The 16,808-nt window shown below is 43.1% G+C and overlaps 1 protein-coding gene across 1 annotated transcript in view; it reads right to left on the bottom strand.

Moving 5' to 3' along the window:
- The window catches only part of RTN1 (reticulon 1), a 317,230-nt gene that overhangs the window by 131,426 nt on the left and 168,996 nt on the right, over window positions 1-16,808 (bottom strand). Inside the window, exon 3 of the mRNA XM_006864592.1 lies at window positions 14,042-14,809. Within this exon, the coding sequence (XP_006864654.1) occupies window positions 14,042-14,809 (768 nt within the window). The remainder of the gene's footprint in view (window positions 1-14,041; window positions 14,810-16,808) is intronic.

The following is a 16,808-nucleotide window of genomic DNA, read 5'->3' as shown; positions in this document are numbered from 1 at the left end:
TAAGGAAGGATGAACGAATGGCTTGGTCAAGTCTTTCTTTGGCTGGGCTGATATAATCAGGTGAGATTAATATCATTTTGTATTACGAGACAGTCTTGCAGAGTCAGGAAGACAGACTACAGAAGTACAAAGACAATGTCGATGAGTGTCTCACCTGAGCGTGGTTACGAATTGGGCTGTGAATCGCAAAGTTAGCAGTTTGAAACTACCAGCTGTTCTGTGGGAGAAAGATGAGGCTTTCTGCTCCCGTAAAGACTTACAGCCTCAGAAACCCTGTACAGGGTCGCTATGAGTCGGAACTGACTTCAATGGCACTTAACAACAACAAGGTTTGCATTTGCAAACGGTGGAGAATTCCCTGGAATCAGTCTTGTCTCTGGGAATTATAAGGATGAAAATTAGATCCCCCAAATATCCCATGTCAGAAAAATGAAAGTGATTTATATAACAGAGAGGAAGGGGCCCAATAAGAAATCAGGATCACCATCTAAATAAATGGTTGGTCATTATGTGGTGTGGAGTCAGTCCCAACTCTGAGTGACCCAGTATAAGGTTTTTGAGGCTGTAAATGTTTACAGGAGCAGAAAGCCTCATCTTTCTCCTGAGGAGCGGCTGGTAGATTCAAACCACTACACTATCAGAATTCCTTACCACCTAAATGATGGTGGTGGTTATGTGCCATGGAGTTGGTGCCAACTCATAGCGACCCTGCATAAGGTTTCCAAGGCTGTAAATCTTTACTGAAGCAGAAAACCTCATCTTTCTCCCAAGGAATCACTGGTAGTTTCGCACTGCTGACCTTGAAATTAGCATCCCGAGTTGTAAACACTAAGCTACCAAAGCTCCTTTACCATCTAAATAGGACCATTATTTCTTGGGAGGCACCAGGATGTCAGCTATCTGAAAACTCAGGACTACAAACAAATTCAAGGTTAACTTGAATCCATTTTTTTAGGAGCTAATCTTGGAGTTCTAAAGAGTTCTTAGGAAACATGCTGCTAATCTTACGGTCAGCAGTTCGAAAACTACCAGCTGTTCCGCGGGAAAAAGATGAGGCTTTCTGCTCCCATAAAGAATTACAGCCTCGGAAACCCTGTACAGGATCGCTATGAGTCGGAACCAACTCCATGGCACATAACAACAACAACAATCATTGTTCTGGTGTGGCACAATGCGCTGGACTGCAAGGTTGCTTTGAATTGCAAGGTCGGTGGTTCAAGCTCACCAGCTGCTCTTTGGAAACCCTATACGGGCTCACAATGAGTTGGAACCGACTCAACAGCACTTAACAACAACAATCTATGTCTCAATCTATGCCTAGGGAAAATGTACTAGGGAGTTGGTGGCTTGTTTAGTACCAAAAGAATTAGTAGAGCTACAATAACCATTCTGGTCTATGTTGGTGATAAAATGTCAAAGGTATCTGTCTCTAGAAATAATAAGTGCTGGGGGCCACCAAGGAACCCTGATGTTACAGTGGTTAAGTGCTCAGCTATTCACTGAAAGGTCAAGGGTTCCAATCCACCAGTTGCCCTGTATGAGAAAGATGCGAGTCTGCTTCAGGAAAGATTTACAGACATGGAAATCCTATGGGGCAGTTCGACTCTGTCCTGTAGGTTGTTTTGGGTTAGATTTGACTCGACAGCAATGGATTTTCATTTGGGGCCCATCAAGATTTGAAGTAATTCAGCAAAACTGAGAAGGCAGCCTCCATTCCCTGAAGTCACTAGACCAATAGCCATCGGAACAAGGCTAACCTTGTGACTGCTTCAAAATGAAAAGCCAGTGAATTAAGCGTGCTATTGGCAGTCTCATTACTTGGATGCCTACATCAAGAGAACACTTTCCATCAGTGGACAAAGTCTAACAAAAGTAGCTTAGTTTCTTTAAACAGTCTAAGACGTAAAACTCAATCTCTATCTAAGTACTTCTGTGGCGTATGTTCACATAGGAGCCAGACTTCATCCAGCAGCTACAGGTCCATGTTGTTGAAAGCTGGTACCGATGCAGCAGCTACAGAAAAGACTAAGTCTTCAGGCTGACTCTTAGTTTTGCAAGGTGAAAGGAAGAAGTTTTCAGAATCTTTATCGTCTGTTTTATGAACCCAGTCTCATGGACTAGAGTATTATAATTTTAAAAATATTACAGGAAGGTAAATGGGTCATACTTCCTTTGGTTCTCTCCCAAATATTTCAGGACAGGAGCAATATCTGGCAGAATAATAAATAGTAACAATAAATATCTTAAGTGTTTGGAAGATGAAAAATCTAGTCTATTTGAGAAGGCCTCCATCTGGTCATTGTACTGTGAATCACTCTTCCGAGGAAGAGATAGGCTTTTCCTGCCACAAGGGACTGGGTCCTTCAATTTCAGGCTGCTGTATCTGGCATCCATAGAAAGACAGCTGCTGGTGAAAAGGATGCAGAAACCTGTCGCCCAGGGCACAGAACAGGCATATCTCTGGCCAGAAAAAAAAATCACAACAGCTGAGTGTCTCTGAGTTCCTGTAACTAAGAAAGCACCATATGCCTAGGGCCACCACCCATCTGTCAGTTTATTGTACTGTGGTGGCTTGTACATTGCTATGATGCTGAAAACTATACCACTATATTTCAAATGCCAGCAGGGTTACCCATGGTGGACAGGTTTAAATGTTATAAATGATCATTTCTAAAAATGATAATCTTATAACCAAATATTAACCTAAAACACATCAACGTGTTTATAATCAGGTTGATACAAAGTATTTTTAACTGTTTCCAGATAATGTCTTTGGGATTCTTGGTGTCGCACTGTAGGACCAGCAGTGGACTGCAAACCACAAGGTCTGCAGTTCAAACCCCCCACCCCCACCCCAGCTATTCCTTGGAAGCCCTATACTGGGTCACTATGAGTCATAACCAACTCAATGGCACTTAACAACAACAACAACGAGTCTTTACTCAGATCAAGACTGCTCTGAGTGTCCAAACCAAAGACGAGGCTGAATGGTCTAACTCCATGCTAGATATAGGACTGTTTTCCAGAACAGTTTGAAAAGTGGAGGAAGAGTCGAGTTCTCACTCAACATTCAGGGGTTCAAAACACCTCAAGAGAGGTGACGTAAGTCAGCAAACTATCATTTATCATTCTGTATTGTTATTGTTAAGTGTCATCAAATCCGGTCCTACTCATAGCGACCCTGTACAGGGTTTCTGAGGAGTAGTAACTGGTGAGTTAGAAACATTGGCCTTGCAGTGCTTATCCTACAGCACCACACCAGGATTTCTTAGATTAAAATGTTGCCAATTTAAAATTTGATCAGCTTTTTAGTTATATTTGTATAGAATTCTCCATTTTGTTTTGGTTTTGTGTTTATGTAGGACCATAGCCCTGGTAGAGTCCTGGTGTGGTACCACAGGATAAACACTCAACCTGAAGGTCAGTTTGAACTACAAGGTCAGCAGTTCAAAGCTACCAGCTACTCCTCAGAAACCTTACAAATGGTCGCTGTGAGTTGGAACCAACTTGACGCCACTTAACCAAAACAACATGGCCCTGGTGGTGCCGAGGGTTATGAGTTGAGCTGAAAAGTGCAAGGTCAGTGTTTGAGTCCATTAGTCACTCGGCTCCAGTGAAGAGCCACAGTCTTGAAAACCCTATGCAGGGTCACTGTGAACCAGAGAGGACTCAATGGCACACAACCACCACTACCACCATCAGCAAAAGCAGATTTGGTTAGTAAAACAAGGATAAAAATGATTGATATATTTTCTTTCTAAACCAAGAAAGCATATGGCTCAAGTTTGAGGAATATTTGAGCGTGGTGCCAATGAGACCTAGGGTACCTTAATACAGTCGGGATTTAACCAAAGACAGCAGCCCTCCTCTCCAGGAGCAGCTTCTGCCTCAGAAACATGTGCTGTTGATTCCCAGAAGGCCTACATGACCATATATATAGATCTATTCACAAGGTAAAAGGCATTCTTACAAAACCATGTTCCTTTAAACTAAGACAGCTTTGTGTATGTGTGTAACATATTGTGCCGTTTAGTGTATTGATATAAAAAATGAGACCATCAAACACAACTGCAAATGTGGTGGTGCATACAACAGGCAAAATAGCGAAAACTTCTTAGATATTATCAAACATCTTAAGGCAGTGGGTTCAGGATCATACTGTCAGGGGCCACCATGGACAATTGGCATACCATAGTCCACAAAAACAATGTTCTACATCCTTCTTTAGTGAGTACCATCTGGGATATTCAAAGCTCATGAGCAACCATCTAAAGTACAACTACTGGTCTCTCCATGAGCAGAAGAAAGAAGAGTGATGAGAACTGGAGAAGCTAGAAGACAATCAGCTCAGTAGACTAATAGAACATGTGAATATCAGTCTCCATGACTATGAAACCAGAAGAACTAGATGGTGCCCAGCAACCAATACCAACTGCTCTAAAAGGGATCACAGTAAGAGGTCCTAGATAGAGCAGCAGAAAGTGTGGAACAAAACTCGAAAGTCTTATTTTTTAAAAAAAGACCAGACTTACTGGCCAGAAAATGACTGGAATAATCTGAGACTGTGGCCCCAGAGCACCCTTCAGGTCTGGAAAGGAAGTCACGCTTGTGGCCCAACTTTCAGCCAAAGTTAGGTAAGTATATAGGGGGAACAGTAAGATACGCTCACTATGAATGATGGAAGAGTCAATCATTCAAAAAATCCAAATAAATAAATAAAAGAGACTAACAGCTGAAAAGTTTAAGTACTGAAAGAACTTAGAAGCAGCATTGTCCTAGTGCCGAACACCAATTACCAAGATGGTGAGAATTGACAAAGAGAATATGAAAAGCACAGCATAATGGCTCAGTCCCATAAAGTCAATGACAGATTGTCAAGTAGTCCGAACTGGAAGAGGGAATGGAGAAGGGAGCAGTTAGAGAACAATTATGAAGGGAGGGGAGATCAACCTGAGATACGAATCAATTGTTAGCTGCTGTCGATCGATTCCCCCTAATGTGTGCAGAGTAGAACTGTTCCACAGGGTTTTCAAGGCTGTGAACTTTCAGAAGCAGATTGGTACATCTGTCTTCTGACACATCTCTGGATGGGCCCAGACTGTTAACTTTTCCACTGGAAAGGAGCACTTAACCATCTGTACCAGCCAGGAACTTTCAGTCATTTGGCTTAGCTATAGCAAAAGTTGACTTGATGACAAGTGGGTTTGACTTTTGGATTGAATGTGCTCTGCTAAGAGCTGTCATTATTACACAATTACCTAATTATATCCAATTACCTAATTACTATACTTACATGTTTTGTCTGCATTTGCTACAAACAAACATTTTTGCTTTCGTTGCTACTGGTGTTTGTGTAGTCATTGATTTTGTTAAATTCTCAGGTGCTTTAGCTGCAATAGTGTGGTAATCAGTATTTGTGAAGATATGTCAATGAAATTTTAAATGAAGTTTTAATTAAAAGAAAACCAAAAACCAAACTAAATCAAACCCATTAATGTAGAGTCCATTCTAAATCATGACCTAACAGGACAAAGTAGAACTATCCCTTACGACTCTTAAAACTGTAAATCTTTATGGAGCAACTGCCTCATCTTTCTCCCACAGAGCGCCTGGTGGGTTCGAACTGCCAACTTTTCTTTTAGCCCACTACTTAACCCACTGCTCTACATGTGCTCCTTATTTAAAGGGAAAGAAAGAAAAAATTTTATAAAGGCTTCCACTCAGTTACTAATAATGCTACAATTCAACATAGAACGATTTTACAAAACAATTTTATTAGTGTTCTTATAATCTAAGAACTATTACATTTAAGCAATTGTATTTATTGCATAATATTTACTACATGGTGGTGGTGGTTATGTGCTGTAGAGTTGTTTCCGACTCATAGCGACCCTGTACAGGGTTTCCGAGGCTGTAAATCTTTACAGGAGCACAAAGCCTCTCTTTCTCCCGCAAAACAGATGGCAGTTTTGAAGTGCTGACCTTAAGGTTCGCAGCCTGTTTCGTAACCACTACACTACCAGAGCTCTGTATTTACTACATAATAGTCATGATATTCTATGACTAAAATTGGGAAGTCCTGGTGTGGCACTGTGGGTTCATGCACTGGACTGCAAGGTAGGTTTGAACTGCAAGGTCAGTGGTTCAAGCTTACCAGCCACTCCTTGGAAATCCTATACAGGGTTGCTGTGAGTTGGAAGTGACTCAATGACCCTTATGAAAAACAACAAGGATTCTGTATAGTTTGGTACAGGACGAGGCCCATGGGGAGGGGCTGTGTGACATCATGACTTATCACACTGGTGACACCAGCTCTAGTGACACCCCTAGGTGGAGGAGGCTGTGCCATTCACTACAAAGAAGGAAAGAAACAGGTACATACTGCATGTGAAAGTCTATGAAATGTCCAGTAAACAATGGGGAGTCCAGAAAAAGGATTACTCCAAAGTGAGAGGTCAGTGACAGAAAACCTGGGTGGTTGAGAGGACGGATATAAGACGTGAAGTAAGACAAGGATAGTTTTGCTGGAAGGCAGGCAGCATAGGAGATGACAAAGAGCTGAGAGAGTAAAAGGAGAACCAGGAAGGAAACACACTAGGGAGACAAGGAAGGAAAAAGCCCTGAGACATGAATAGTCTCCATGTGAACTGATAATGGCCCAATTTTACTGGCAAATGGGATAAGTTACAGAACAGTATGTTCAATAGGATATCATTTGTGCCATAAAAAAAAATTATATATGTTGCAGGGCAGCTAATTATTATAACCCTTTTAGCCAAATTTCTCCATTCTGTGATGTATTGTAAATCCTAGCCTCTATGCCTGTGACTAAGGAGCTCTGGCAGCGTTGCTATTACTAAGTGCCATTGAGTCGGGATCCGAATCATAGCAACCCCGTACAGGGTTTCCAAGCAGCAGCTGGTGAGTTAGAACTGCCGGCCTTAACGGTCCAAACCAATGTTGCATTTTACCGCATTAACTGGCAACGCCACACCAGAAGTGCTGGTAGCGTAGTGGCTACGAATTGGGCTGCTAACAACCTCAGGATCAGCAGTTCAAGACGACCAGCTGTTCCGCGGGAGAAAAATGAGGCTTTCTGCTCCCGTAAAAATTTATAGCCTTGGAAACCCTGTTCAGGGTCGCTATGGATTGGAACCGACTAGGCGGCACCTAACAACAACAACAAAGATTTACAGCCTCGGAAACCCTGTACAGGGTCACTATGAATCAGAACCGACTCCACAGCACATAATCACCACCATGCCTGTGATTATGACCTATTTTGAAATAAGTTGCTAAGGAGTAAAGATTAAGGTGGGGCTCAGGGGAGTCCTGGTGTGGCATTGTGGGCATTATAATGCATCAGGCTGCAAAGTCATTTGAATTGCAAGGTCAGTGGTTCAAGCACACAGCTGTTCCTTGGAAACCCCATACAGGGTCGCTATGGGTCCAAATTGACTCAACGGCACTTAACAACAAGAAGGAGGAGTCCTGGTGTGGCGCTATGGCTCCATGTGCTGGATTGCAAATCAGTTTGAACTGCAAGGTCCAAGGTTCAAGCTCACCAACAGCTCATCAGAAATCCTATACAGGGTCACTATGAATAGAAACAACTTGATGGCACTTGACAACAACAACAGTTTGGATCTTGTTACCTATAATGGGTGAAATGGACTTCTGGTGTGGCACTGTAGGATAAATGCACAACTCCAGGGTCGGTTTGAACAACAAGGTCGGAGGTTCAAACTCACCAGTTGCTCCTTGAAACAACAACAACAACAGCAACAACAACAAGGGCTGAGAGGAATGTAAGAGATAAAATGCTTAAGCTGAAGGCAGAAAAGCAGCTTCTGGTGTTGCCTAAAGCAGACGCCCGCCATGCTGGTTAAACAGGATGGCTGATAGGGGGCCAGGGACTACTGACAGGGGTCCAAGGCCATATGCATATGAATGGGATTAGTCTAAGGATGGAGAAGAAAAGATTAAACTTGTAGTTTTTTAAAAAAGGTTTATGTGTTTGACTAGTACATGTGGTGCTGTGGATTAATGCATTGGACCACAAGGTAGGCGGTTCAAACTCACCAGCTGCTCCTTAGAAACCCTGTACAGGGTTACTATGAGTCAGAACTGACTCAATGGCATTTAACAACAACAACACTACCACTACTAAACTACTATTGTAAAATACAGAGTAGTGGTGTGGCACTGTGGGTTAATGCGCTGGACTGCAAGGTTGGTTTCAACAACAAGGTGGGTGGTTCAAGCTCACCAGCCACTCCTTGGAAACCTTATACAGGGTTGCTATGGGTCAGAACCGACTCGATGCCACTTAACAATAAACAACTGTAAAATAGACATACATGTGCGATGAAAATGAATATTGAGAATTATAATTACAGTTTGTAAGGCTGCCTTCAAGCTATACTTGATCAGATTTGATAAAAGGGGAGTTAGAATTTACCTAGAAATTTACCTAGAATTTACCTTTAGGTTTAAACCTTTTGCAGAAACAGAGTGGAAGTGAGGGAAACACAGCAATGAAGAGATTGGCTGAGTTTGGACATCTTCCATTGGCATCTGTTGACCTTGAAATGAAAGAGAGAAGAGGAAGGGCTGGCTGGTCTGAAGTTTAGGGAGTTGTGTGAACTCCTAAGCCTATGGGCACTGACCTAGCCCCTGGGGGCTAGGGCTGAGAGTGAAGGGACTAGCTGGTTTGAAGTGTGGGGAGGCAGGATCGCAGCTGGTACCCATTTGACCTAGCTTGGATGGCTAGGGCTGAGCTGACGGGAACCTGATCGGATAAAAATGTTTGATACTATGAGCAAGTATACTTGCTACAATTTTATGGACTGGACTTTCGCTTTCAGATACAGTTGCTCAAAATTCTAACCAGAATGGATTCTTCAGATCAGGGAACAAGCTTGTCTCCTTAGTATACTGGTTTGATAGGAACAGGCATTTTGACAATGGCTATTAAAAATGGGGGTTATAAAGGCATGAAGTTGCAGGTTTACAAGCTTTCATGGGTGTGCTTAGTTTCAGAATGAGGAGGAAAGGTAGAATCCCCACTGAATAGTTTTCCAGATAATTCTGGTGAAAGGGAGTGGGGGATGATGCGGATAAGATTTTATGATTCAATTATGAATAATTGTTAGGATTAATTGTGATTGTCAAAACTGCCATTATAGAAGATGTGGGTAACTGAAGGGGAGGAGTCATTAATCTTTCATTTATTAAAGACAATGGCTGGGAAAGTCATTGAATTTACTTCATAAGGCTTTTTTATCCAGTGTCTTAATTCCCACCAAGTGACTGGATGGGGTGGTAGTGGGGGTGGTTATGTGCCGTGGAGTTGATTCCGATTCATAGCGACCCTGTACAGTGTTTCTGAGGCTGTAAATCTTTACAGGAGCAGAAAGCCTCATCTTTCTCCCACAGAAAAGCTGGTAGTTCTGAACTGCTGACCTTGAGGTTGGTAGCCTGACTTGTAACCCCTATGCTACCAGAACTCCTCTGCTGGCTCTTGTTGTTGTTGTTAAGTGCCGTCGAGACGGTTCCGACCCATAGCGACCCTGAACAGGGTTTCTGAGGCTATAAATCTCTATGGGAGCAGAAAGCCTCAACTTTCTCCCGCTGAGCAGCTGGTAGTTTCGAGCTGCTGACCTTGCTGTTCACAGCCCTATTTGTAACCACTACACTACCAGAACTCCTTAGACCTGAGCTCAAAGGATCACATGGCAGAGAGAGCTCAGGTCTAAGGAGACAGAGCTCAAAGGATCACATGGCAGAGAGGCTGAAAAGAGTGAGGTGTGTTTGCAGTATAGCAGACAAAAGATGTTCCTGACTGACGAACAGCTGCATCCCAAGTTGGTTTTGATCCTGAATTGTAACTTGTTCACTTCCCTAGTAAAGCCCATAATCGTGGATATTGCTTTGAGTTCTGTGTGGCCATTTGCAATGGATTGTCAAACCCAGATGTGAAACAGAATGCTGTGGGAGGGATGGCAGTTGTCAAAGTAGGGTAAAGAAGGTTGTAGGGTGGAGGCATGTCTGACCTCTGCTTCACAGAAATGGGCCTTGGGCTGATTTTGAGTTTGGTTCTTGTTATTCCTTTTGAAGTCAGGGGAAGTGAGACATGGTCCCCATTTGGTTTTTGCAGATGCCAAACATATAATTGGAAAGGATACAACGAACAGAGCAGCAAACAACAATAAACTCTATAGCTATTAGGAATTAGGAAAGTATGGAGTAGGAGAACTTAAATTTTTTCTTTTGTACCATGTTCTACAGTTTTAATTTATCAGAAACATACATATCTTTCTTACTAAATGTTTAAAGGACTGGTCAGCAGTATCATATTAATTGCCAGAGAGGACATGGAAATTTTCTTTGGTGAAAAGAGAGTCGTGGGTGACCTTATCAGAATGGTTTCATTCATGAATCATGAATGTGACAATGTGACTGTCATAGGCTAAAATTTACACTGCTTCTCCAGCTGCTCTAGTACACAGAAATCTCTATGGAATCTTGTTAAAATGCAGATTCAGTTGATCTGAGTTGGAGGTTGAGATTTCCTGTATCTAACAGGCTCCTACATATGACTGAAGAGGCTGGTTCATGTTCTGTAATGTTTGAGTTGCAAGTTAAAAGTAATCAGAATGCAGGGAATGGAAATGAGTTGGAAGAGACAACAGTTTCCCAAAGTGTATTCCCTGGAGGTATGCTTGAATAAAAAGGAGTCTGCAATGAAATAGGATTGAGAAATCCCACTGACCCATCCTGATGAATCAGACTGAGTAAGAGTAGGCTTTAAAAAGTTCCTGGAAAAGTAGAAGTATAAAACAATAAAAAATTTTCATAAACTTTTGAAACCCCTTTGAGCTTATTAGCTTTTATATTTTTCTCCCCCTCAGATGTTCTTAACTGAACTAAAATCCAAACTAACTGCCTTGACAAATGGCAGTCAGAGGAAAATCGAGCTCTGTAGGATTTTCGATGGCTGACTTTTGGAAATAGGTATCTCGCGGTGGATTCCAACTAACTGAGCAAGTTAACTGTTAGCACCAAAGAGGGACTCCAACAGTTAGAACGAACCTTCCAGAAGTAAAATTTTATTTATCTCTTCAAGGTCTAATGTTCATAAGAGACCATCTGGAAGGTGTAGGAAACAGAAATATAAGCAGCAGTTCAGGAGGAAGAAAAACTGGAAATTCAGAAGAGCCCCATTTTATCTCTAGTGTAACAACAGAGGAGCTATCTAAAGGTTAAAAATTCCCAAAATAGATTTTGTTAGCACATGTGCACCAGTAAACTTGACGTTCCTTGGTAGTGCATGCTATGAAGCATCAAATACTGGCTCAGACTTATCCTAAGTATATCTGGACCCTTCTGAAATCTAGTCCAGCATCAGCAGGATGGCTCAAAGCCAGAGGGATGAGCATCTTCTGAAAACATAAACCCGAATGCATTTATACTGCCAGAGGCTTCAGCAAAGAGCAGGAAACCACAGAAGCTGCCCAGACCTCACTGCTGAGGCTGTGGTACTTGACAATGAGCACAATCCTGCTGTCAACTCACAGTGATTAAGAACAGCCTGGAGGAGGCTGGGAGCATTACTCCTCTCTCACCTGCTGACAAGGAGCAGGTGAGGGCAGAAGGAAGCTCAGAGCTCAAATAACTGGCTAGTAGTGCTGAGTCATCCTCCACCCAGGACCTCCAGCGCTCAGCTGCCCCAGAATGGTCTTTTAGACTCTCTTCTAGATAATACTGCTAAGGCAGTATGTTTCAGAGGGAGACTGGATTTCAAAGGACTCCTAGTGATGAGTAGAACAGAGGTTATACACCCTGGCATGCCTTTATCTTTTAAAAAGACTGCTTCTCTTGCCTCTTTAACTTCTAAATTTAACAGCAGAGAGTCCAAGTCATAAGGGACAATTTGCACAGAGATTTGAAAGACGCCAGAATTGGCCCAAAAAGATGCTCCGAAGCCTTCCCATGCACAGCCGCAGTTTCCCATCCCTCTAGCTCAGTCCCAGCTGTTGTCCAAACCATCAAACCCACTGTCTTCAAGTCGATTCCAACTCATTTGTTTCTAAAATTTACTGGAAATTCTAAAATTGCTTGAACCATCAGATTTATTTATTTTTGAGAATAAATATGTTCCAACAGCACAGTGGATGTGGTGATTATTTCAGGAATACTTGGTGGACAATGAAATGGAGACCCATACCTATTATAGTGAGTGATGTGAACACACACTTAGCATGCCTCAAGTTCAATTTCTTCAAGACCAACAGGGGACAGCAGGTTGTTCATGCTAGTGCTGTTGCCCTTGGGGCCCACTAGCTTCCAGGTCCTTGCCCATCACAATCAGAGTGGTGTTTAAAAAAAAAAAAAAAATTATCTAACAAATACACAGCATCAACAGGCTCAAGCATGGCAACAGTTGTGAGGTTGGCCCAGGATCGGGCAGTGTTTCGTTCTTTTGCGCATAGGGTCGCTATGAGTTGGTACCGATTTGATGGCACCTAACAACAACAATAAATACACACTCCCAATGTGATCTGTGTCAAATATCCTCCTTACCACATAAGCTATATGAATATTTAGCTCAGGAGAATTATTTGGGAAATCAAAAGTCAATTCACTCAGGCTCTTGCGGAAGCTACCATGTAACAGAACTCTCTTGTTATAACATTCCTCTAAGGAAACTCACTCCAATGCATTCATTTTAAAGAATTTGGAAGCTAGCTTCCGATCTATATTGAGAAAGATTTCGTTCTCTATTTTTATATGAAGCACTTTAATTGCTACTGACATCACTGAAGTTAGCATATACACAGGAAGGAGGTTGTACCCTTAAAATCATTTATCCCCCAAAGGCAAAATATTTCTAAAGCAGCAAAAAGCAGAGGGGATGGATGAAAAGGGACTTGGATAAACTGGTGTTTTGAGGGTCTTTTAAAAGTTCTACTTGGGCGTTCTCTGTAGGTGACTCAGCCTTCAACCACTGTGTTGCCCACTGGCAAACATAGAATGATGAGGGGCTTATAGATCCGTGTAACTTTTTGATCACTTTTCTGAATTCTTTAACACCTGTGATCTGGTATGGTGCAGGATTTTTCTTGTGTGAAGACTCCGCTATAACATTCAGTGATCGGAAGAGAAAATGACAACTTCCATTTTCCTGTATTGGTAGACGTCAGCTCAAGATTTCTTAAAGGAGGAGCATAATGACCAAAATTAAATCATTCTAAAAGGAGTCCTGGTGTGGCGCTGTGGGTTAATGCACCCAACTGCAAAGCCATTTGAACTGCAAGGTCGGCGGTTCAAGCTCACCAGCTGCTCCTTGGAAACCCTATACAGGGTCGCTATGGGTTTGAATCTACTCGATGACAACTGACAACAACAACAACAAAAGGTATAAGCTACTTCGAAAGTCAGTAAGTCAGCTTCAGGTATTCTTTCGGGACATGAGAAGCTCTGGAGCAAACTTTGGTACATGTCTCCCCTGACTAGGTGGGCCACACACACATCTAGGTCCAAATTTCTTGCGTCTTGGTTAACTCGGTTTGGTCCATTTAAGAAGCATGCTTGGCTGGTAAAATGGAACGTGTGAATAACTATGGGTTCTAGCTTCTACAGAGACTTTAACCCACTGCCATTACTGAGAAGGCATGGAATTGGAACCGAGCCTGAGCAATAGCAAGAACACCATCCCTCTTCAAGCGAGGAAGCCAATGGCTGGAATGAAAGGAAGGTGGTACACACAGATCTCCATCCCTGAGACCTAGAAGTGCACACAAGTTAGGTTCAGCAAGCCCAGCGTGCTACCAAGGGCCCATGGTTCTGCCATTGAAGTTCCAGCAGCAAAGTGAATTCTCGCCTCTCCTGCACATTCCCCTTAGAATTGTTCTCTGGTCATTAAAGTGGTGGTTACTGGAATGAGGCAGAATCGCGTCCCTGCTGAACACCTCAGAGCACCCAGGGAGAGAACATGCATGAGACAATTGTGCTTCAGTCAGGAAAGCATTCACTTTACCTTTTTGCTTATTTAGAAACAGAAGAGGAGGCGCTGCGCTGGGATCTTGTGGCTCAGTGTCCTTTGTGGCTTCGGGACTTGGACTGGAACTCGCAGCCTCTGCAGGTCTCTGCTGCGACGTGGGCTCCGGGGGCGCTGAGACCCCGTCTCCAGCGGGCAGCTCCGGCAGCTCGGGGCCGATCTCGATCTCGGGGACATCAGAGAGGTACTTGAGGAAGGGCTCGTTCTCAATCTGACCTCGCCGGGTGGGAGCGCGCTCCTCGGCCCGGGCGCCTGTCTCTTCCCGGATGGCGTCCAGGACGCCGGGTTTCATCTGGGGCGAATCCTGCTCCCGCTTGGGGCTCTCCTCAGAAGCCGAGGAGGCGTCACACGACTCGATGATGAGCTCGCTGTCCAGCTCGGCCTCACGTTCCTCCCGGAGGATGCTGTACTGGATGGAAGGCGAGGCAGGCGAGGGTGGTGGGCCGCCCACGTGGCCAAAGGTCACATAGCCCGAGGGCAGTGCGTCCTCTGCGGCCATGGGGTCCTCGGACACCAGCTCGATCTCCGAGTCCCCCGACTCCGCGCTGCTGGCTTCATGGTCCAGAGGGCTACTGGGAATGGTCGGCAGCCCAGACCTGGCCTTGGTCCCAGGTCTGTCGGCCATCTGACCCATTGGCCGTGGGCTCTCCGTGGTTTCATAGGATAACCCTTTTGCTTCTTTAATGGCAGTGATCAACTCATCCTCAGAGATGCTGCATTTCCCCTGGGATTCTGCAGCAGATGGTTGTGTCGGCCCACAGAAGGAAAAAGAACCAGAGAGGCACACACAAGGACAGACAGATGGACAGAGAGAGAAGAAATAAAACAAACTTCCATTAGGGGAGATGTTTTGTTGTTGCTTGAGAAACACATACCTCATTAGCACAAAACTGTCTGTTTCCAGGGCTATGCTGGAAAGACAGGCCACCTGAACTAAAAGGCTAATTACTTTTTGGCCCAATTAATCAGTGTTTTACATACCTATCTATCTTCATCTAGCTATTTTTAAAAATGACCCAGCAATTTCTTAGCAACAGAACCTTGGGTGGTTTTCTTCTGCTTTGAAGCAGGAGAGATTCTAGAAGTCATTGTTTTAGTTTTTGATTGATTTCTTCAATGTGTTTCAATTTCTCAGAGGTGGCTTCAGAGAACCTGATGTGTATTAACTCTAATTTGGCCCACTAGTATTAGCAACACTAAAAATAATTCATTTCTCCTTATTCATTCCTGTTCATGTTCCCTGACTCCTCTTTTAAGAGGACAAAGACAGCTTTGGATCCTAGTATATATTGAATTTTGAGCTTTACATTTCCTATAAAAATCAGTATTTTAAATCTTTGTTAGTGTAAAGTGCAACTAGATAAAGCAATGTAAGAGATGGTTTGCCAGTTCCACCAAGCAGGCTATGTCCTGCAAGCCTTCCAAAGGCAGTAGCCCACTGCTGTTCCTTCCCCTTTCTGAAGCTCCTGTTGAGAACAAAAGCTACGAGTCACCCCTAGCCCCATGGATGAATGCCGATCTTCTGCCTGATATTTACCCAGATGGTCCATAAGCAACACTGGCAATCTTGCTGAGATTCCTCTGTCTTGGATGAAACTACCTGGGATCACCATGACAACAGTGTTAGGGGGAGCTTAGTTTTCCCTCGCTACACAGCAGGGCCTTATTTCAGAAGACTGTAGACAATGGTCTCTGGCACTTTTGACAAGAACTACTTGCCATTTCTCCAAAGCTCTGAGCTCATCAGGGAAATGTAAGGAAGAAGAAGTGGCTAGGATTGTGGGTGAACCCCAATGGATAAAATGTTTTAGACTATTGTAATTTTCTATGATGCAAAATTGATTTTATTTGTTACCCACATACCATTCATTCACCTATTATTTACTGAAAATGAACTGTAAGGTTAGGCCTTCCTCTAACTTCGGAAGTATTTGTGTATGAACTAGATAACAAAATGTCTATTACATGCTAGTGAGAGTGGGAAGCAATACAAATACACATAATGCAGAAGTAAAGTACACAGTACATAAAGGTGGTGTTGTTGTTAAGTGCTGCTGAGTTGGTTCCAACTGATAGCAACCTTGTATAGGGTTTCCAAGGAGCAGCTGGTGAGCTTGAACCCCTGGCCTTGAGGTCGAGTGCTTATTCTACAATACCACACCAGGACTCCATAAGTACTATGAAAAAAGTAAACCAGGGTAAGAGGATTAAGAATGGGATTGGGTTAGGTTTGCAATTTTAAATAAGGTAGTCAAGATAGGCCTCACTGAGAATGTAACATATTTTCAAGACTTGAAGAAGGTCAGAGAATGACTTATGAACATTTCCATAGCAAATCCATGCCAAAAGGTGGGAATAAATGGTGCATAAACAGAGCTGGGAGCTGCAATGATTTCTAGGTATTGCAAGGAGGCCACTGTGTCTGAGGAAAAGTGAACAAGGAGGAGAATAATAGAAGAAAAGGTGAGACATGGTCATTTAGAAAGATGTACTACATAACTCCAAACTCTGTTTTTATGGAGGTCAGTTCTTTAATGAATTGTCCACCCAGTTCTTTGATATGATTTCAAATATCATAATGGTATTAAAACCACATCTCTGAGTGGTAGGCTAGAGCAAGGAGGAAGAAGATAAGGAATAAAGAGTCATGTACGTTAAGAAACAATTGATACCTCCAGATAACTGTCAACAGTAGCATCATGGTTACAGATCCATTGCTGCCCGCCAGGCACGTGAAGCTTAGTGT

This window comes from Chrysochloris asiatica, unplaced genomic scaffold (assembly GCF_000296735.1).
Source record: "Chrysochloris asiatica unplaced genomic scaffold, ChrAsi1.0 scaffold00067, whole genome shotgun sequence".
NCBI lineage: Eukaryota > Metazoa > Chordata > Mammalia > Afrosoricida > Chrysochloridae > Chrysochloris > Chrysochloris asiatica.
The sequence above is the reverse complement of the archived record's forward strand: the minus strand, read 5'-3'. Positions and strand labels throughout refer to the sequence as shown.